Below are 23,132 nucleotides of genomic sequence, written 5' to 3'. Positions count from 1 at the left end.
ACACGTGAGTAAAACATTTAAACGTGTTAACCCTCGCAAGGCTGCCGGCCCAGATGGCAACCCTAGCCGCATCCTCAGAGCATGCGCAGACCAGCTGGCTGATGTGTTTACGGATATATTCAATCAATCCCTATCACAGTCTGTTGTCCCCACATGCTTCAAGATGGCCACCATTGTTTCTGTTCCCAAGAAAGCTAAGGTAACTGAACTAAATCACTATCGCCCCATTGCACTCACTTCTGTCATCATGAAGTGCTTTGAGAGACTAGTCAAGGATCATATCACCTCCACCCTACCTGACACCCTAGACGCTGTGCAGTTGCTATACCAGGTGGTGATACAGCCCGACAGGATGCTCTCGATTGTGCATCTGTAGAAATTTGTGAGGGTTTTAGGTGACAAGCCACATTTCTTCAGCCTCCTGAGGTTGAAGAGGCGCTGTTGTGCCTTCACCACACTGTCTGTGTGGGTGGACCATTTCAGTTTGTCTGTGATGTGTATGCTGTGGAACTTAAAACTTTCCACCTTCTCCTCTACTGTCCCATTGATGTGGATAGGGGCATGCTCCCTCTGCTGTTTCCTGAAGTCCATGATCATCTCCTTTGTTTTGTTGACTTTGAGTGAGAGGTTGTTTTCCTGACACCACATTCTGAGTTCCCTCACCTCCTCCCTGTAGGCTGTCTCTTCGTTGTTGGTAATCAAGCCCGCTACTGTTGTGTCGTCTGCAAACTTGATGATTGAGTTGGAGGTGTGCATGGCCACGCAGTCATGGGTGAACAGGGAGTACAGGAGAGGGCTGAGAACGCACCTTTGTGGGGCCTCAGTGTTGAGGATCAGCGAAGTGGAGATGTTGTTTCCTACCTTCACCACCTGGGGGCGGCCCGTCAGAAAGTCCATGACCCAGTTGCACTGGGCCTCAAGCTTAATGATGAGCTTGGAGGGTATTATGGTGTTGAATGCTGAGCTGTAGTCAATGAACAGCATTCTTACATAGGTATTCCTTTTGTCCAGATGGGATAGGGCAGTGTGCAGTGTGATGGCGATTGCATCGTCTGTGGACCTGTTGGGGCAGTATGCAAATTGAAGTGGTCTAGGGTGGCAGGTAAGGTGGAGGTGATATGATCCTTGACTAGTCTTTCAAAGCACTTCATGATGACAGAAGTGAGTGCTACGGGGCGATAGTCATTTAGCTCAGCTTTCTTTGCCTTCTTGGGTACAGGAACAATGGTGGCCATCTTGAAGCATGTGGGGACAGCAGACTGGGATAAAGAGCGATTGAATATGTCCGTAAACACACCAGTCAGCTGGTCTGCGCATTGCTCTGAGGACGCGGTTAGGGATGTCGTCTGGGACAGCAGCCTTGTGAGGGTTAACACGTTTAAATGTCTTACTCACATCAGCCACAGAGAACGAGAGTGCACAGTCCTTGGTAGCGGGCTGCGTTGGTGCCACTGTGTTATCCTCAAAGTGGGCAAAGAAAGTGTTTAGTTTGTCTAGAAGCATGACGTCGGCGTTCGTGACGTCGCTGGTTTTCTTTTTGTTGTCCGTGATTGCCTGTAGACCCTGCCACATGCGTCTTGTGTCTGAGCCGTTGAATTGCGACTCCACTTTGTCCCTATAGTGATATTTCGCTTGTTTTATTGCCTTGCGGAGGGAATAACTACACTGTTTATATTCGGCCATATTCCCAGACATCTTTCCATGGTTGAACAAGGTGGTTACTGCTTTCAGTAGGAATAACTGATGTCAGTAGCTGATTTTGTTGTCGGTTGTCGTTCCCTCTCCCATCCAGGTGGGGGGAGACAGTCAGTAAGTCAGGTGTTGTCCTTCCCTCTAACCTCTCCCATCCAGGTGGGTAACAGTCAGTAAGTCAGGTGTTGTCCTTCCCTCTAACCTCTCCCATCCAGGTGGGGGGTAACAGTCAGTAAGTCAGGTGTTGTCCTTCCCTCTAACCTCTCCCATCCAGGTGAGGGGTAACAGTCAGTAAGTCAGGTGTTGTCCTTCCCTCTAACCTCTCCCATCCAGGTGAGGGGTAACAGTCAGTAAACCAGGTGTTGTCCTTCCCTCTAGCCTCTCCCATCCAGGTGGGTAACAGTCAGTAAGTCAGGTGTTGTCCTTCCCTCTAACCTCTCCCATCCAGGTGGGGGTAACAGTCTGTAAGTCAGGTGTTGTCCTTCCCTCTAACCTCTCCCATCCAGGTGGGGGGTAACAGTCAGTAAACCAGGTGTTGTCCTTCTCTCTAACCTCTCCCATCCAGGTGGGGGGTAACAGTCAGTAAGTCAGGTGATGTCCTTCCCTCTAACCTCTCCCATCCAGGTGAGGGGTAACAGTCAGTAAGTCAGGTGTTGTCCTTCCCTCTAACCTCTCCCATCCAGGTGGGGGGAGACAGTCAGTAAACCAGGTGTTGTCCTTCCCTCTAACCTCTCCCATCCAGGTGGGGGGTAACAGTCAGTAAGTCAGGTGTTGTCCTTCCCTCTAACCTCTCCCATCCAGGTGGGGGGAGACAGTCAGTAAGTCAGGTGATGTCCTTCCCTCTAACCTCTCCCATCCAGGTGGGGGGTAACAGTCAGTAAGTCAGGTGATGTTCTTCCCTCTAACATCTCCCATCCAGGTGGGGGTAACAGTCTGTAAGTCAGGTGATGTCCATCTCTCTAACCTCTCCCATCCAGGTGGGGGTAACAGTCAGTAAACCAGGTGTTGTCCTTCCCTCTAACCTCTCCCATCCAGGTGGGGGTAACAGTCAGTAAGTCAGGTGTTGTCCATCTCTCTAACCTCTCCCATCCAGGTGGGGTAACAGTCAGTAAGTCAGGTGTTGTCCTTCCCTCTAACCTCTCCCATCCAGGTGGGGGTAACAGTCAGTAAACCAGGTGTTGTCGTTCCCTCTCCCATCCAGGTGGGGGGAGACAGTCAGTAAACCAGGTGTTGTCCTTCCCTCTAACCTCTCCCATCCAGGTGGGGGGTAACAGTCAGTAAGTCAGGTGATGTCCTTCCCTCTAACCTCTCCCATCCAGGTGAGGGGTAACAGTCAGTAAGTCAGGTGATGTCCTTCCCTCTAACCTCTCCCATCCAGGTGGGGGGTAACAGTCTGTAAGTCAGGTGATGTCCATCTCTCTAACCTCTCCCATCCAGGTGGGGGTAACAGTCAGTAAACCAGGTGTTGTCCTTCCCTCTAACCTCTCCCATCCAGGTGGGGGTAACAGTCAGTAAACCAGGTGTTGTCCTTCCCTCTAACCTCTCCCAACCAGGTGGGGGGTAACAGTCTGTAAGTCAGGTGTTGTCCTTCCCTCTAACCTCTCCCATCCAGGTGGGGGGAGACAGTCAGTAAGTCAGGTGTTGTCCTTCCCTCTAACCTCTCCCATCCAGGTGGGGGGTAACAGTCAGTAAGTCAGGTGTTGTCCTTCCCTCTAACCTCTCCCATCCAGGTGGGGGTAACAGTCAGTAAGTCAGGTGATGTTCTTCCCTCTAACCTCTCCCATCCAGGTGGGGGTAACAGTCTGTAAGTCAGGTGATGTCCTTCCCTCTAACCTCTCCCATCCAGGTGGGGGGTAACAGTCAGTAAACCAGGTGTTGTCCTTCCCTCTAACCTCTCCCATCCAGGTGGGGGGTAACAGTCAGTAAGTCAGGTGTTGTCCTTCCCTCTAACCTCTCCCATCCAGGTGGGGGGTAACAGTCAGTAAGTCAGGTGATGTCCTTCTCTCTAACCTCTCCCATCCAGGTGGGGGTAACAGTCAGTAAGTCAGGTGATGTCCTTCCCTCTAACCTCTCCCATCCAGGTGGGGGTAACAGTCTGTAAGTCAGGTGATGTCCATCTCTCTAACCTCTCCCATCCAGGTGGGGGTAACAGTCAGTAAACCAGGTGTTGTCCTTCCCTCTAACCTCTCCCATCCAGGTGGGGGGTAACAGTCAGTAAACCAGGTGATGTCCATCTCTCTAACCTCTCCCATCCAGGTGGGGGGTAACAGTCTGTAAGTCAGGTGTTGTCCTTCCCTCTAACCTCTCCCATCCAGGTGGGGGGAGACAGTCAGTAAGTCAGGTGATGTCCTTCTCTCTCCCATCCAGGTGGGGGGTAACAGTCAGTAAACCAGGTGTTGTCCTTCCCTCTAACCTCTCCCATCCAGGTGGGGGGTAACAGTCAGTAAGTCAGGTGATGTCCTTCCCTCTAACCTCTCCCATCCAGGTGGGGGGTAACAGTCTGTAAGTCAGGTGATGTCCTTCTCTCTAACCTCTCCCATCCAGGTGGGGGTAACAGTCAGTAACCGGTGGCCCCCCACCCCCCCCGGTGAGGGGTCGTCGTCCGGTGTGCCCCCTCTAACCTCTCCCATCCAGGTGGGGGGTAACAGTCAGTAAGTCAGGTGATGTCCTTCCCTCTAACCTCTCCCATCCTGGTCGGGCGGGGTAACAGTCTGTAAGTCAGGTGATGTTCTTCCCTCTAACCTCTCCCATCCTGGTGGGGGGTAACAGTCTGTAAGTCAGGTGATGTCCATCTCTCTAACCTCTCCCATCCAGGTGGGGGGAGACAGTCAGTAAGTCAGGTGATGTCCTTCTCTCTCCCATCCAGGTGGGGGTAACAGTCAGTAAACCAGGGGAGACAGCAGATGTACCTGTGGGGGTGATTGTGGGCAGTGTGATCGGAGGACTGCTCCTACTGGCTCTGGTGGTGGGGCTGCTGTGGAAGGTGAGGATCAGGGCCCATATTCACAGTCTTAGAGTAAGAGTGCTGATCTAGGATCAGTATAGCCTTTTAGATCATAATGTGACTATATGGACAGGGGGGGACCTGATCCTAGATCATAATGAATATGACTATATGGACAGGGGGGGGACCTGATCCTAGATCATAATGAATATGACTATATGGACAGGGGGGGGGGGGGGGGACCTGATCCTAGATTATAATGAATATGACTATATGGACAGGGGGGGACCTGATCCTAGATCATAATGAATATGACTATATGGACGGGGGGGGGGACCTGATCCTAGATCATAATGAACATGACTATATGGACGGAGGGGGGGACCTGATCCTAGATCATAATGAATATGACTATATGGACAGGGGGGGGGGGGACCTGATCCTAGATTATAATGAATATGACTATATGGACAGGGGGGGACCTGATCCTAGATCATAATGAATATGACTATATGGACGGGGGGGGGGGACCTGATCCTAGATCATAATGAACATGACTATATGAACGGAGGGGGGGACCTGATCCTAGATCATAATGAATATGACTATATGGACGGAGGGGGGGACCTGATCCTAGATCATAATGAATATGACTATATGGACGGGGGGGACCTGATCCTAGATCATAATGAATATGACTATATGGACGGAGGGGAGGGGGACCTGATCCTAGATCATAATGAATATGACTATATGGACGGAGGGGAGGGGGACCTGATCCTAGATCCTAATGAATATGACTATATGGACGGAGGGGAGGGGGACCTGATCCTAGATCATAATGAACATGACTATATGGACGGAGGGGGAGGGGGACCTGATCCTAGATCATAATGAATATGACTATATGGACGGAGGGGACCTGATCCTAGATCATAATGAATATGACTATATGGACGGAGGGGAGGGGGACCTGATCCTAGATCATAATGAATATGACTATATGGACGGAGGGGGAGGGGGGGACCTGATCCTAGATCATAATGAATATGACTATATGGACGGAGGGGACCTGATCCTAGATCATAATGAATATGACTATATGGACAGGGGGGGACCTGATCCTAGATCATAATGAATATGACTATATGGACAGGGGGGGGACCTGATCCTAGATCATAATGAATATTACTATATGGACGGAGGGGGGTGGACCTGATCCTAGATCATAATGAATATGACTATATGGACGGGGGGGACCTGATCCTAGATCATAATGAATATGACTATATGGACGGAGGGGGGTGGACCTGATCCTAGATCATAATGAATATGACTATATGGACGGAGGGGAGGGGGACCTGATCCTAGATCATAATGAATATGACTATATGGACGGAGGGGGGGGGGGGACCTGATCCTAGATCATAATGAATATGACTATATGGACGGAGGTGGAGGGGACCTGATCCTAGATCATAATGAATATGACTATATGGACGGGGGGGACCTGATCCTAGATCATAATGAATATGACTATATGGACGGGGGGGACCTGATCCTAGATCATAATGAATATGACTATATGGACGGAGGGGAGGGGGACCTGATCCTAGATCATAATGAATATGACTATATGGACGGAGGGGAGGGGGACCTGATCCTAGATCCTAATGAATATGACTATATGGACGGAGGGGAGGGGGACCTGATCCTAGATCATAATGAACATGACTATATGGACGGAGGGGGAGGGGGACCTGATCCTAGATCATAATGAATATGACTATATGGACGGAGGGGACCTGATCCTAGATCATAATGAATATGACTATATGGACGGAGGGGGAGGGGGACCTGATCCTAGATAAGCTTGTCTACTCTGGTACTGATGTACAGTATAGGTGATGTGTATAGGATGTCTTTTTCATAGGATGTAATAGAGATATTGATCAAAAGAGGATATCTTAGGACTGAGGATATTGATCACTGTGTGATCTGCCACAATCAGAATTTTAAAGAAAATCTGTAATTTCCTTTTTTGGTTTATATGTTTTTTTTTTCTTTAGTTAATGAGATCGTGTACTTTAACATTTTCTGACGAATTTTTATTTATTTTTTATTCATTTGTCTTTGTCTCCAGTTTGGCTTCTTCAAGAGGAAGTACCAGCAGCTACGTGAGAGGACAGAGTACAGTGAGGAACCTCAGGAGAACGGGCCATGAGATGAACAAACAGACAGACAGACAGACAGAGAGGACAAAGGACACACACATCAAATAAGGACATTGCTCATATTGTTCCTCGCAGTGAGACACATGAGAGGTGGATGTGCCTAACCGGTTTAGCAGACAAAGATTAAAGCCGATAGTCCTGGACTGATAAGCAGTTCAGATAAGGTTTTGATGTATTTGTGTTTGTAATGTCCTCTATGGGATTGTACAGCAGCAGTTTACATAGTTATAATGCACTGAATTGGACTAAATGCAATGAGAGTTATTTTACTATAAACTAGTTCAACCTGTGAAATATAATTACACTATGGATACCTTTTCTGGGGACGATGAACTATTTCAGAATAGATGTAGTCGTAAGTTATTCATCAGGGGGAAAAAGTTTAAATTTGTACGATTTTTTATTTTTTTTCAAAAGTAAGAAAGATGTTAGCATTTTTACGTTTATTTCTTAAATACCGAAATACAAGTGATAAGAGATATCGCCATAATGAGTACAGTTCAAAGGAACATCATGTTGGCGGTGTGTGCGTTTTTTATTCGCCAAGTTGTGAGATGTCATTTTACCAACTTCTGTATTTAATTACCTAACATTTTACCAACTCCTGTATTTAATTACCTAACATTTTACCAACTCCTGTATTTAATTACCTAACATTTTACCAACTCCTGTATTTAATTACCTAACATTTTACCAACTCCTGTATTTAATTACCTAACATTTGACCAACTTCTGTATTTAATTACCTAACATTTTACCAACTTATGTATTTAATTACCTAACATTTTTACCAACTTATGTATTTAATTACCTAACATTTTACCAACTTCTGTATTTAATTACCTAACATTTTACCAACTCCTGTATTTAATTACCTAACATTTTACCAACTTCTGTATTTACTTACCTAACATTTTACCAACTTCTGTATTTAATTACCTAACATTTTTACCAACTTATGTATTTAATTACCTAACATTTTTACCAACTCCTGTATTTAATTACCTAACATTTTACCAACTTATGTATTTAATTACCTAACATTTTACCAACTTATGTATTTAATTACCTAACATTTTTACCAACTTATGTATTTAATTACCTAACATTTTAAATAAAGTTCAAATCAAAATCAAATGTTATTGGTCACATACACGTGTTTAGCAGATGTTATTGTGGGTGTAGCGAAATGCTTGTGCTTCTAGTTCCCGACAGCGCAGCAATATCTAACAAGTAATATCTAACAAGTAATATCTAACAAATTCACAACATAATTTCACACAAATGTAAGTAAAGGAAGGGAATTAAGAATATATACATATATGGAAGATCAATGTCAGAGCGACATAGACTAAGATACAGTAGATAGTATAGAATACAGTATATATATATATATATATACATATGAGATGAGTAATGCAAGATATGTAAACATTATTAAAGTGACTAGTGACTAGTAATGATTTCATTGGCCTTTCTGTGCTAGTGATGGCTATTTAATAGTCTGATGGCCTTGAGATAGAAGCTGTTTTTCAGTCTCTCAGGTCCCAGCTTTGATGCACCTGTACTGACCTCGCCTTCTGGTTGGTAGCGGTGTGAACAGGCAGTGGCTCAGGTGGTTGTTGTCCTTGATGATCTGTTTGATCTTCCTGTGACATTGGCTGCTGTAGGTTACTCTTATACCATAGTAATTGCATAGTGATGGAGTTTATATATATTTTTTTATTAAATTAGTGATTTCCATTTCATCAAAAATGCATCCAAACATAGGCTAGAAGCACCATTTCTGGAATTGCTCTGCTGATAACTAGGCTGAGACTAAATAAGGACATAGATGCCCGACTACCAGATTTCAACATCATATTAGGGAAAACATAGCAAAGCGTTTGCTCTCTTAGATGGCTGCCCAAGTAGTGATGGATGGACGCATTGGGAAAGACGTGTGTGTGTGTGTGTGTGTGTGTGTGTGTGTGTGTGTGTGTGTGTGTGTGTGTGTGTGTGTGTGTGTGTGTGTGTGTGTGTGTGTGTGTGTGTGTGTGTGTGTGAGATAGAGAGAGAGAGAAAAAAAAAGCTCAGTGAACCGAAATAAATTGTTAGAAGTTCTAGGAGTTGTTGTGTTGTCAAAATCACACTTTAAACCGATTTCCATGATTATAACATCGTTATGTTTCGCTCGCCATCAAGTAGGACAAACTCAATTGTGTTTCAGTAGCCTTCTAGAATATCCGAAAGTCAATTATCAGTTCAAACTTAATATATTTAATTGGATACCTCAAATGACCCTCAATCCAAATCCTCCGCATGAATGTAATTTCGATGGGTAAATATCAGTGTCAAGTATTCCAATAATTAAACGTGTATCGGTGTTTTTCGGGGGGAAAATACTTAGGCCTAGAACATCGAGTAATTACACAATTCATGTTCTATTATCTTGTAAATGTGAGTATAACTTGAGAGGACAAATGCCAAACCGCAAACTTCCCTCATTGCACTTGTCTTGCCAAGACAGTTGTATCGCCGACGGTCTGCAGAAGAGGTCGCCCGCGGACCTCTGTAAAGACCGTTCTGTGTTCCATTGGAGGGGGTGGAGGAGGAGAGTCGACGGTCTAGTCTAGCCAAGAGACTATTTCATTCAATGAAATGTAATACTCTCCTTCACTCTGAAGCCTCTTCGGAAACAGGGTTAGTTATATTTATCAGCTTGACCTGACAGAGAAACCCAAACAACTGCTTCCTCTAATTTTAGCGTCCCTCCCTGTACACTGCAATCTATTATTGTCATGCTGCACCGAGAGAGGTCATTCATTCCAATAGAGGACTCTTATTAAAAGATTAACACCTTCCATCCGCAGCTGATGGGGGGAATTTAGAAAAAAAAAAACTCTGTTATCACCAAGTCATTTGAAGTTTGGGGAATTGGCGGTGCGCACACTTGATAGACTTGTCTGTTACATGTGAATGAAATATGGACATACAGATATATTGATATTAGCCAAGCAATATTTTACAATTAGGCTACTGCTTGTGTTATTACTATTATAATTACACCTAGTGTTAGTAAAGAGAGTTTTAGTACGCTATTATAAATAATTTATAGCTGCCTAATAGGCCAATACTTGTATTTAGTCTATAGCCATAACCGCTCATATAAGGAGCAATATCATTTATAATCGCTATATCACACCTATAAACTATCAATAAATCCTCACCCAAAAATATAAATGAATTAAATGTAGCCTATTTAAATGATTAAGAGGTCACATTGAAATAAACAGTTAAAGTACATTAATAAACACGATAGATTCTTTAAGATTTTGGTATTTCGTGAAAATGAATTTATTTGCGACCTCAATGTATCCACGTCCAATTGGTCCTCTGCTATTCATTGTTAAATTTACACCACAGCAATTAAGCAAGTGTACTAATAATCTGCTATCGTGTGTTCTTGTACCAAACTGCTGACAGAGAAAGTTGAGTCTAAATCACCTGATTTAGAATTGAAAGAAGTTTTACGCGTAATGTAAAAAAAAAAATCCCTTTTCCACCCCCCCCCCCCCCCCCCCTACAGACCAGAAGACCGCCCACCACAGATAGACGACCCGAGACCCCTTCTAGATTTAAAAAGAGTCGCTGCATTCTCAGACTGACAGTCATTCAGCACTCACTGCCACCTTTAAAACAGATTTACTCCGTTCGCTTAGCTGCTAGTGTCAATACCCGATACCTTGTTCACTTGTTCACTTCGTCTCCAGTACCATGCTCAGGATGCTACAGACTCTCCAGCCCGGGATGCTTCTACTATTGATATGGCTCTGTCATTTCATGGAAGATCAAAAAGTACAAGGTATGTTATTTATTTTCCAAATCTTTCGATAAAAAAAAAAACATGTTTTTTTTTATATTAAAAAAAAAAACAATAAAAAACGTGATTTACCAGTGTAGCCTAGTTGTTCTGCGTCTTGGTGTAAATTGGAACATTGACAAGAATTCCACACTTTTCAAAGGTACATTTCAACATTCTTTCCATTTGGTTTGAAGTTGCCTACTATTAGACAGATCGCGTAGAAAATGACTGTCAACCAAACAGGTGCCAGAAAGTTTGAACGTGATTTGATTGTTATAATTTTGTAACTCACACAATCGAGCCACATGGAATGATTGTGTTGTTGTTGTTTCTGATTCATTTCATGCCGCAGGTTTGATGCTTTGTGGAAGCTCTCAGTATAAAACATTCCGTAAAACGAACATAGTAGTAGTCATTTATAAAATACTTTGAAAAAAATGTAACAGTATAACTGATTGTCATAGCAGTGCGCCTTGTATAATACATTTACCTCAAACTGAGATCGAGTTGGAGTACAAGTCAAGAGATTTAGTGGTTTGAAATTTGTGACCGCATATTATTTGACGTGTAACAATGTCATTTATCTAAACATATTGCTAAACGTTTACTTGTATATCTACAAGGGCAGGGTTTACGATATGTTTGCCGTATGGAGATCGGTACTCTCTTTTTCTTTTTAGCATCGTTACATTGATAAGAAACAAACACAAGTTGGTGCTGATAATGATACATAAAGTTGACAACATAGAACAGAAATGGTCTCTTTTCTGCCAACGAAATAAATGTCAACAATAACCTGCGGTTTAAGTGCACCCTTAAAAAAAAAAAAAATACTAAAATAAATTTTCAAAATCACTACTAACCTATTAGTGCCCTTATGTGTCTTTCGGCAAAGTCTTGTTTTCGGTAGCTATTCGTTAAATACCGCTTTGACCGATGCGTCTCACCGGTGGTGTGAGACGCATAGACATTTGGAACAAAGTTTATACAACTACTGTATTCGTAAAGATCATGTTTTTACTGTTCGAGTGTTAATCAATCAAGAATGTCAAGAATACAGTTATGTTCTGGACGTGGCCAAGAGGAAGAAATGTCAAGAATACAGTTATGTTCTGGACGTGGCCAAGAGGAAGGAATGTCAAGAATACAGTTATGTTCTGGACGTGGCCAAGAGGAATAAATTCGATGACTGTTATAACTTGTGCCATTATGTGATAGGCAATAGAACTAGATTGTTCAACTGTTTGCTCTGTGAACATGGAGAACTCAACACTATTTTAAATCAATATAAAATCTCAGTTATTAAAGGTCAGTATTTTCTTCAATTCTGTATCCTACTGGCCAGCTGTCAGTATTGAACATCTATTGGTGACTGAATAAGAAAGTGTTAAAACTGTTGCATGGTATTGGAGGGGGGGGGGGGGGGGGGGGACTGACCAAATACGAGCGAGAGGAGAGAGTCTTACTGACTGACGTATTGTGTCTGGATCAGGTTAGTCAGTAAAGCGGCATTGGCTTCCTTGACTTTTAAAAAAGACTGGACTAATTTGTGTTTTGTTTCCAGCTGGTAACTGCTGGTTACAGCAAGGGAAGAACGGAAGGTGCCAGGTACTCTACGTACCGGGGATGAACCGAGAGGAATGCTGTAGAAGCGGGAGGCTGGGGACGTCATGGACCGAGGAGGACGTACCTAACAGCACGTTGTTCCGGTGGATGATCTTTAACGGCGGAGCACCCAACTGCATACCCTGCAAAGGTACATGGATGTTTATATGATATGGCGCATATAATATATCTTCGTAGTATTTCACATGGTCTGTTTTTTAGAGTGAAAGCATGTCCGATAAGACAATGTTTAACTTCGTTTAAATGTAAGTGAAACTAAATTAGACGAATTTTTGTCGTTAAACCTAATTGCATCTAAACAATGGCTATTCTCCATATGTTTAATATAATTGAAGAACATCGACATCTATTTCACTCCAGAAACGTGCGACAACGTGGACTGTGGACCTGGAAAGAGATGCAAGATGAACAGAAGAAGCAAGCCACGCTGTGTCTGCGCGCCAGACTGCTCCAATGTCACTTGGAAAGGACCTGTCTGCGGGTCGGATGGAAAGACATACAAAGACGAGTGTGCGTTGCTCAAGTCCAAATGTAAAGTCCATCTGGACCTGGAAGTGCAGTACCAGGGCAAATGCAAGAGTAAGTAAACCAGCAGGTCGAAGCGTAAAACAGAACATAGCCCGTATTATTCATATACAACTATCAATTGGATTCAGTCTGATGTTGGATAAAGGGTCATATGCAAGCAAACACGGCGCATTCCAAAATTGGAGACGCACACGTAGAAAATGCTCCATTGCTGTGTTTGCATAGTGTGTAGTTAGTGGCCTTTAAAGGTCAATTGAATTGTCTTTGATTACAGGAAGTAGTGGTTGATTCACAGCAGGTGTCTACCAGACATCTGAGGATAGACATGGTTAGTTTCTAACTCTGCAGATATTTAAGCATTGCATATTTTTTTTTTACTACTTTTTGTTCTGACAGAGACCTGCCGTGACGTTTTATGCCCAGGAAGCTCCACGTGCGTCGTGGACCAGACAAATAACGCATATTGTGTGATGTGTAATCGGATCTGCCCTGAACAGAGGTCACCGGATCAGTTCCTGTGTGGCAACGACGGGATCATCTATGCCAGTGCATGCCATCTGAGGAGGGCGACATGTCTCCTGGGCAGATCCATAGGAGTAGCATATCAGGGAAAATGCATCAGTAAGTATTGTTTCCTGGGAACATCGGAAAGTATTGTCTCCTGGGAACATCGGAAAGTATTGTCTCCTGGGAACATTGGTCAGTATTGTTTCCTGGGAACATTGGTCAGTATTGTCTCCTGGGAACATCGGTCAGTATTCTCTCCTGGGAACATCGGTCAGTATTGTTTCCTGGGAACATCGGTCAGTATTGGGAACATCGGTCAGTATTGTCTCCTGGGAACATCGGAAAGTATTGTCTCCTGGGAACATTGGTCAGTATTGTTTCCTGGGAACATTGGTCAGTATTGTCTCCTGGGAACATCGGTCAGTATTCTCTCCTGGGAACATCGGTCAGTATTGTTTCCTGGGAACATCGGTCAGTATTGGGAACATCGGTCAGTATTGTCTCCTGGGAACATCGGTCAGTATTGTCTCCTGGGAACATCGGTCAGTATTGTCTCCTGGGAACATCGGTCAGTATTGTCTCCTGGGAACATCGGTCAGTATTGTCTCCTGGGAACATCGGTCAGTATTGTCTCCTGGGAACATCGGTCAGTATTGGGAACATCGGTCAGTATTGTCTCCTGGGAACATCGGTCAGTATTGTTTCCTGGGAACATCGGTCAGTATTGTATCCTGGGAACATCGGTCAGTATTGTCTCCTGGGAACATCGGTCAGTATTGTCTCCTGGGAACATCGGTCAGTATTGTCTCCTGGGAACATCGGTCAGTATTGTATCCTGGGAACATCGGTCAGTATTGTATCCTGGGAACATCGGTCAGTATTGTATCCTGGGAACATCAGTCAGTATTGTCTCCTGGGAACATTGGTCAGTATTGTCTCCTGGGAACATCGGTTAGTATTGTCTCCTGGGAACATCAGTCAGTATTGTATCCTGGGAACATCGGTCAGTATTGTATCTTGGGAACATCGGTCAGTATTGGGAACATCGGTCAGTATTGGGAACATCGGTCAGTATTGGGAACATCGGTCAGTATTGGGAACATCAGTCAGTATTGTCTCCTGGGAACATCGGACAGTATTGGGAACATCAGTCAGTATTGTCTCCTGGGAACATCGGTCAGTATTGTCTCCTGGGAACATCGGTCAGTATTGTCTCCTGGGAACATCGGTCAGTATTGTCTCCTGGGAACATCGGTCAGTATTGTATCCTGGGAACATCAGTCAGTATTGTATCCTGGGAACATCGGTCAGTATTGTATCCTGGGAACATCAGTCAGTATTGTATCCTGGGAACATCGGTCAGCATTGTATCCTGGGAACATCGGTCAGTATTGTCTCCTGGGAACATCGGTCAGTATTGTCTCCTGGGAACATCGGTCAGTATTGTCTCCTGGGAACATCGGTCAGTATTGTCTCCTGGGAACATCGGTCAGTATTGTATCCTGGGAACATCAGTCAGTATTGTATCCTGGGAACATCGGTCAGTATTGTATCCTGGGAACATCAGTCAGTATTGTCTCCTGGGAACATCGGTCAGTATTGTATCCTGGGAACATCGGTCAGTATTGTCTCCTGGGAACATCGGTCAGTATTGGGAACATTGGTCAGTATTGGGAACATCGGTCAGTATTGTCTCCTGGGAACATCGGTCAGTATTGGGAACATCGGTCAGTATTGGGAACATCAGTCAGTATTGTATCCTGGGAACATCGGTCAGTATTGTCTCCTGGGAACATCGGTCAGTATTGGGAACATCGGTAAGTATTGGGAACATCAGTCAGTATTGTCTCCTGCGAACATCGGTAAGTAGACTTATACATAGGAGACAGCATAGTAGGTCTGTGCAAAAACAACCCTCTAGCCCCTACCCCTAGACACTACCCCCTAGACCAGGGGTAGGTGATTCCATTCCTCGATGGTCTGATTGGTTTCCCAGCTAACACACCTGACTCCAATAATCACCTAATCATGATCTTCCGTTTAGAAAGCAATTTGACTAATCAGCTGTGTAAAGGAGTTGCCCAACCCTGGTCTAGACCCTACCCTATAGACCCTATCCTATAGACACTACCCCCTAGACACTACCCTATACCCTATGGACACTTCCCCCTAGACACTACCCTATAGACACTACCCTATAGACCCTATCCTATAGACACTACCCTGTAGACACTACCCCCTAGACACTACCCCCTAGACACTACCCTATAGACACCAACCCCTAGACACTACCCCCTAGACACTACCCTATAGACACTCCCCTATAGATACTATCCCCTAGACACTACCCCCTAGACACTACCCCCTAGACACTACCCTATAGACACTACCCCCTAGACACTACCCCCTAGACACTACCCCCTAGACACTACCCTATAGACACTACCCTATAGACACTACCCTCTAGATACTACCCTATAGACACTACCCCCTAGACACTACCCCCTAGACACTACCCCATAGACACTACCCCCTAGACACTACCCCCTAGACACTACCCTATAGACACTACCCCCTAGACACTACCCCCTAGACACTACCCTATAGACACTACCCCCTAGACACTACCCTATACCCTATAGACACTACCCCCTAGACACTACCCCCTAGACACTACCCTATAGACACTACCATATAGACACTACCCTATAGACACTACCCCCTAGACACTACCCCCTAGACACTACCCCCTAGACACTACCCCATAGACACTACCATATAGACACTACCCCCTAGACACTACCCCATAGACACTACCCCCTAGACACTACCCCCTAGACACTACCCTATAGACACTACCCCCTAGACACTACCCTATAGACACTACCCCCTAGACACTACCCTGTAGACACTACCCCCTAGACACTACCCTATAGACACTACCCTATAGACACTACCCCCTAGACACTACCCCCTAGACACTACCCCTAGACACTATCCCCTAGACACTATCCCCTAGACACTACCCCCTAGACACTACCCTATAGACACTACCCCCTAGACACTACAACCTAGACACTACAACCTAGACACTACCCCCTAGACACTACCCCCTAGACAATACCCCCTAGACACTACCCCCTAGACACTAACCCCTAGACACTACCCCCTAGACACTACCCTATAGACACTACCCCCTAGACACTACCCTATAGACACTACCCTATAGACACTAACCCCTAGACACTACCCCCTAGACACTACCCTATAGACACTACCCCCTAGACAATACCCCCTAGACACTTAACCATATGGCTTAAACCTGTCCAAACCTCTAAGATTAACTTTACAGAGGCAGCCCAATCCTGATATTTAACTTTACAGAGGCAGCCCAATCCTGATATTTAACTTTACAGAGGCAGCCCAATCCTGATATTTAACTTTACGGAGGCAGCCCAATCCTGATATTTAACTTTACGGAGGCAGCCCAATCCTGATATTTAACTTTACAGAGGCAGCCCAATCCTGATATTTAACTTTACGGAGGCAGCCCAATCCTGATATTTAACTTTACGGAGGCAGCCCAATCCTGATATTTAACTTTACGGAGGCAGCCCAATCCTGATATTTAACTTTACGGAGGCAGCCCAATCCTGATATTTTACCCAATTATTGGTTGTTTTGATTGCTCTGTGTTTGAAGTGTTTTCCACAGAGATCTAGAGGTAGAGGTTAGGTATGTTTCTGTCAAATGTACTTTAAACCATGTGTACAATAGGACAAATACAGTGATCTGAAACAATATTGTCTGAATGTAGGCTGTACATCATAGGCTGCTTCACTTTGCCAACATTTCAGTACTTTTTGTGTCCACTCTGCCAACATTCAACATAAATTGAGGTTCTCAGAGCAGAGAGTCTCCATTTGCTTTGGAGGTCCATTTCAGTATACAAGGCTGGCACTACTTTGTAGTTGCTGCTGTTTAGAAGTTGGCAACATCTCCCACACCACAGCCGGGGTGTTTTCCTGGGAAGCTTTTCCCTCCCTACTACATGGATACTTGAACATAGGACATGACTCGTTAACCCTTACGGTTTCATGGTTATATGCCAAGCAGCACCAACGATACGTCACCCTGATAAGTTCTGTCTTTCTTCTCCTCTCCTCTCTCTGGTTCCAGAGGCCAAGTCGTGCGAGGACATCCAGTGCAGCGCAGGGAAGAAGTGTCTGTGGGACGCCAGGATGAGCCGAGGTCGCTGCTCCCTCTGTGAGGAGGCGTGTTCGGAGAGCCGGACGGACGAGGCGGTTTGCGCCAGCGACAACACCACCTACCCCTCAGAGTGTGTTATGAAGCAGACTGCCTGCTCTCTGGGAACACTCCTGGAGGTTAAGCATTCAGGATCTTGCAACTGTAAGTAATCACGACCGAGCGAGACAATTCCATGTTCTTTCCCAACAACAATCCCCCCCCCCCACCCTGACACCAATCCTTCCGTGACACCAATCCTTCCGTGACACCAATCCTTCCGTGACACCAATCCCTCCCTGACACCAATCCCTCCCTGACACCAATCCCTCCCTGACACCAATCCTCCCCTGACACCAATCCCTCCCTGACACCAATCCTCCCCTGACACCAATCCCTCCCTGACACCAATCCCTCCCTGACACCAATCCCTCCATGACACCAATCCCTCCATGACACCAATCCCATCCTGACACCAATCCCTCCCTGACACCCAGTCTTCTCTGACACCAATCCTTGCTGACGCCAATCCCTCTGACACCAAGTCACCCCTGACTCTTCTTGAGCCCCCTCCCCTGCAACCCCCCACCTCCCTGCCCACCCCCCACCTCCCTGCCCACCCACCCACCTCCCTGCCCACCCACCCACCTCCCTGCCCACCCACCCACCCACCTCCCTGCCCACCCACCCACCCCCCACCTCCCTGCCCACCCACCCCCCACCTCCCTGCCCACCCACCCACCTCCCTGCCCACCCACCCACCTCCCTGCCCACCCACCCACCCACCTCCCTGCCCACCCACCCACCCCCCACCTCCCTGCCCACCCACCCTCCACCTCCCTGCCCACCCACCCACCCACCCACCTCCCTGCCCACCCACCCACCTCCCCTGCATAGCTCAGCTTACACATCTGAAAGGACTTGAGAAGAGAGAACTTGCATGATTTCGTCTGTGTTGCCTGCTTCTATAACTTTTCAGCATTTTTTTTTCAGCAAAGAAAAAATAAAAAAGAATAAAGAAAAAAAGTGAATAAACAAAATATTTCAACAGGTAAAGATAGTTCAAAAGAAAACCATTTCTTGGAAGTTGTTGAGATTATATGCTAACGTCATTACACTAACAAGCATTTATGGAGACTAACTTTTGCAATTAAAACATTAATTGTATTTCAAGTCTAGATGAGTTAGTGGTCATAGAGATCCCATAGTAATCTGCTGTACTCTAGTAGGTTGCCTTAAAGTAACTGTCTAGTAAAAATCTCACTTTTAAAAGTTAATATTCTGTTACCTCATACGAAAATGATGTTGTTGACTCATCCTACACGCTTATTTTCCCAAAGCATAAATTTGAGATAAAACACTTAAAAAATAAATAAAAAGCCACCTAAAACTTGTCTCAAACTGACTGTTTTAAAATTGCTTACTATTTCCTCACAGAGTGTGACGTCATACTCCTGAGGAGGATGAGCTAGCCAATCAGCTGTCTGCTCGCGTTAATATTTTTAATGACCAGTATACGCCCACACCATTCTGTTGTTGGGGTACGCCCCACAACATTCCAACACAGAACATCTACTTTTTTAACATATTTCTAAACTTTTTGGGGGAAGTAAAATGACTTCACTCATATTGTAATTAATTAATTATAGGTCGTATTTCATAGAAATCTTTAAACACTGGACAGTTACTTTAATTTTGATGCAGTTTTATTTCAATATTATAGTTTTTATAAATATTTTTTTTCTTCTTCTTCTAGACAGCCACATAATGGTCATATCTTTACAGCTTGTAAATTCCATGGTCACATTGCTAATTATATATTAATCATGTATTTACATTTTTTATTTATTTTTTGGGCTGTAATCAATCAGTAATTCAAAATGCACTGTATTGGCATACACCACTCTGCTAACATGTAATATAGAGTCAGAATGAAAACACACACCGCTTTGCTAACATTTAATATAGAGTCAGAATGTAAACAGTTACATACATTCATATATATGCATAAGGTGATTGCGACGTTGGTGCCATTATAGCTAAGATTATTTAAGGTGAACCTTAACATGTAGACTACCTATTTCTACCGGTACTTTGAGCCATTCCTCCTTAAATAATGTACTCACTAAACTGAGGCTACTTGCCATAAAATAGCCTCAAGAAAAGGATACGAGTTACATGCCAAGTCACTAGATTGTCTGATGATTTCATTTAATTTTCATCACGATGAATAAATCAGGATTTCCTCCACTACACTATTATATGGTCTGACTGACTACCTAAATGTAAATGTAACTTAAAGAATGTGTGGAGTACAACTCCAAAAAGGGACCAATGTCATGATCACCTCATGGGGCAGAGGAAAGTGGCACTTTTACAATTTGCAGATAATAAGCAGAAGACGCCATGGTTGGGGTCAAATCCATTAGAATTCCAGTCAATTAAGAAAATTAACTCAATTCTAATTCCCAATGTTCTTAATTGAAAAACATTGAAGTGAATGGGAATTGGAATGTCAGTGTGCTTCCTGAATTGAAAGGAATTGAATTGGAATTGAAGAATCAGCTCTCTTACTTCGCCTCAGTCTCTCTCTCTCTGTCTGCCAGTAGTCAATTAACATGTCAACTATCTATATGCATTGACTTCTCTGTGTGCTAATTGTGGTGAATGTGTTGTTGCCTAACAAACACGCAGATCCATTTGGATTGGATGATGAGGGACTGTCTGTCACTCTTCCCTGTGTTGCTTTTTTATTTTCCAATTCCCCCCACCCCCCCCCAAAAAAAATATTCAGTGGAAAATACCTCAAAGCTGTGCTATTCGTTGGCTTGGCTCATGACCTGCTTGGTAGAGGTCATAGGTCAAACTGCTGCGACACATAGACTCTCCGCCCAATGGCAGCAACTGTACTGTGTCTGAGACAAAACGGAGACATAAAGAAAAATGAGAACGAAACCAGCAAAACACTACAACATAAACAAGAGCTGTTGTGTGTCTGACTGTCTGCTTTCAGGATTCTGCTGCCAAAAAAAGACCTTTCAACCCTCAGATCGCCCCGCACACTCCCATCCCCACCCTGCGTCACCCCCTGCTCTGCTGTCATAGCCCTGACTTCCTAGACCTTAGATTATGTAAACCACGATTCATCATTATGGGATGGATGACTCAGTGCCAAGTCCCCTCTCAGCCCTGAAACATAACATCACCAAAAGGCTATACGGGGCTTCATGGAGGGATATGGGGCTTCATGGAAAGATATGGGGCTTCATGGAGGGATATGGGGCTTCATGGAGGGATATGGGGCTTCATGGAGGGATATGGGGCTTTTGAGAACGTTAAGTAAATATTATTCTGCTACATTGCTGTTGTGGTCCTTATTTATACAACAGCTACCATATATTCTCCCATCTAGCCATTACAGAAGCCCCGGAGGAAGAGGAGGAGGAGGAGGAGGAGGAGGAGCAGGAAGATCAGGACTACACGATTTATATCCACCTGTCCTCCTTATTGGATGGATAGGCTGTCTATCATATCCGCCTGTCCTCCTTATTGGATGGATAGGCTGTCTATCATATCCGCCTGTCCTCCTTATTGGATGGATAGGCTGTCTATCATATCCACCTGTCCTCCTTATTGGATGGATAGGCTGTCTATCATATCCGCCTGTCCTCCTTATTGGATGGATAGGCTGTCTATCATATCCGCCTGTCCTCCTTATTGGATGGATAGGCTGTCTATCATATCCACCTGTCCTCCTTATTGGATGGATAGGCTGTCTATCATATCCGCCTGTCCTCCTTATTGGATGGATAGGCTGTCTATCATATCCACCTGTCCTCCTTATTGGATGGATAGGCTGTCTATCATAATTACCTGTCCTCCTTATTGGATGGATAGGCTGTCTATCATATCCACCTGTCCTCCTTATTGGATGGATAGGCTGTCTATCATATCCACCTGTCCTCCTCATTGGTGGATAGTCTTCCTCCCCTCCTTATTGGTTGGATAGACTGTCCATCTATCTGCCTGCCTGGTCTGCAATAGGGACAGTCCTATGGCCTGGAAGCATGTTCATACTGTACAGTCCATATGTGTATTCTTATATATTTTTTAAAGAGACAAAAGGTATACATTTAGTTCAGTTCTAGATGTTTTATTTATACATTTGGTTTGTGTTTTTATAATTTATACAGTTACACTGTACTTACTATCAACCATGTTATTGTTACCACCCGTTTTTATCATGGTTCTTTTTATTTTTCATTATTTTTATATTATGAAGAAATATATTTGTCCAAAGAGAAGCAGTGTTATTTATTAAGTAAAGTATCCATCTTCTTTCTGTAAATGGCATCATTCTTCCCTGAGCTGTAAAAAAAAAAAAAAAAAAAAAATGCTTTCTCACTTTCACATATCTTTATTATCACAGATGTTTATCATTCACACATTGATGCATGTTTAACCTACTATGTGTTTATTTATGGGTTATCTATCTTATCTGTCAATCGTTTATATACAGAAATGTCTTGTTTACACCTCATTATAACTGGCCAAAGGGATTCTGTCAATGGTTCTGCAGTGTAACGGTGCTTTGTATGTATGGTGCAACGTGGTTATAGCTGGTAGCCCCTGGTCCCCAGATCTTTTGCCTTACTCCTTCATTGCCAAGCTATTGACAATTATACGAGTTGGCAGAAGAGCAGAAGCCACCTGGCACCTAGGATATGGTGACATTAGTCCAGCATGAGTTCTGGAAGTTAGGCTACTTTCCCAATGGAGATGTTATGTCTAACCCAGATGTCACTCAGTAGTAGTATTTTTATATTTTACATGTTAGAAAATATATGTTTTATTTTTTTTAATTTTTTTTTGGGACAACACTTGATTTTGTCAGAGAAAAAAAAATGTGCCGTGAACAAATTTTATGTGCTGCCAATGTTTTGTTCAATATTGCTCTTGCAGATATCACCTGACTAGGAGGCTACAGAGAAGTACTTATATTAGCATATCGAACATATCGCTTTGCTTTGTTTCCACTGGCAATGCTGTTGTTGTTGTCAGAATGCATTTTTTTTTTTATTTTCAAACATCACAAGAGAAATACAATTAGAAGTATATAGTTTTGTATTTTTTTTTTTAATGTAAATGTCATATGTACATACAAAGTGTGATGGTATTTGTACAGATATGAAAAGAGTGAAACAATAAAATATAATGTTCCCATATGTTTTGTATTTACTGATCACTGGAGTCTAAATCAAAGGGTTTTGTGATGACAATCATTAGATATTTTTCAGCCAATGATACCAAAACAACTACGTCTTCTACCAAATCATTCATCATATTAGATATTTACACAACCTTTCCAAACGTTTGGGGTCACTTAGAAATGTCCTTGTTTTTGAAAGAATAGTTGAAAAAAAATTGTCCATTAAAATAACATCAAATTGATCAGAAATACAGTGTAGACATTGTTAATGTTGTGAATGACTACTGTAGCTGGAAACGGCTG

At 43.9% G+C, this 23,132-nt stretch overlaps 2 protein-coding genes across 4 annotated transcripts in view; both read left to right on the top strand.

The window, feature by feature from the left end:
- Positions 1–7,996, top strand: part of LOC106585965 (integrin alpha-2) — a 50,660-nt gene extending 42,664 nt beyond the window's left edge. The window contains exons 27-28 of the mRNA XM_082968773.1: positions 4,559–4,675; positions 6,780–7,996. Of these exons, the coding sequence (XP_082824899.1) occupies positions 4,559–4,675; positions 6,780–6,860 (198 nt within the window). The 3' untranslated portion in view covers positions 6,861–7,996. The remainder of the gene's footprint in view (positions 1–4,558; positions 4,676–6,779) is intronic.
- Positions 7,997–10,506: 2,510 nt separating this feature from the next.
- LOC100136466 (follistatin) lies at positions 10,507–22,843 on the top strand. Of its 3 annotated transcripts, none has more exons than XM_014172715.3 (6): positions 10,507–10,714; positions 12,279–12,470; positions 12,701–12,919; positions 13,265–13,489; positions 17,555–17,785; positions 21,033–22,843. In XM_014172715.3, exons 1-6 carry the CDS (start codon positions 10,627–10,629, stop codon positions 21,137–21,139), a joined length of 1,062 nt encoding a protein of 353 aa, XP_014028190.1. In that variant the 5' UTR covers positions 10,507–10,626; the 3' UTR covers positions 21,140–22,843.
- The last annotated feature ends 289 nt before the right edge of the window (positions 22,844–23,132 follow it).

This window comes from Salmo salar, chromosome 24 (assembly GCF_965601325.2).
Source record: "Salmo salar chromosome 24, fSalSal1, whole genome shotgun sequence".
Lineage (NCBI taxonomy): Eukaryota > Metazoa > Chordata > Actinopteri > Salmoniformes > Salmonidae > Salmo > Salmo salar.
This window is presented reverse-complemented; position numbering and strand designations above follow the sequence as displayed.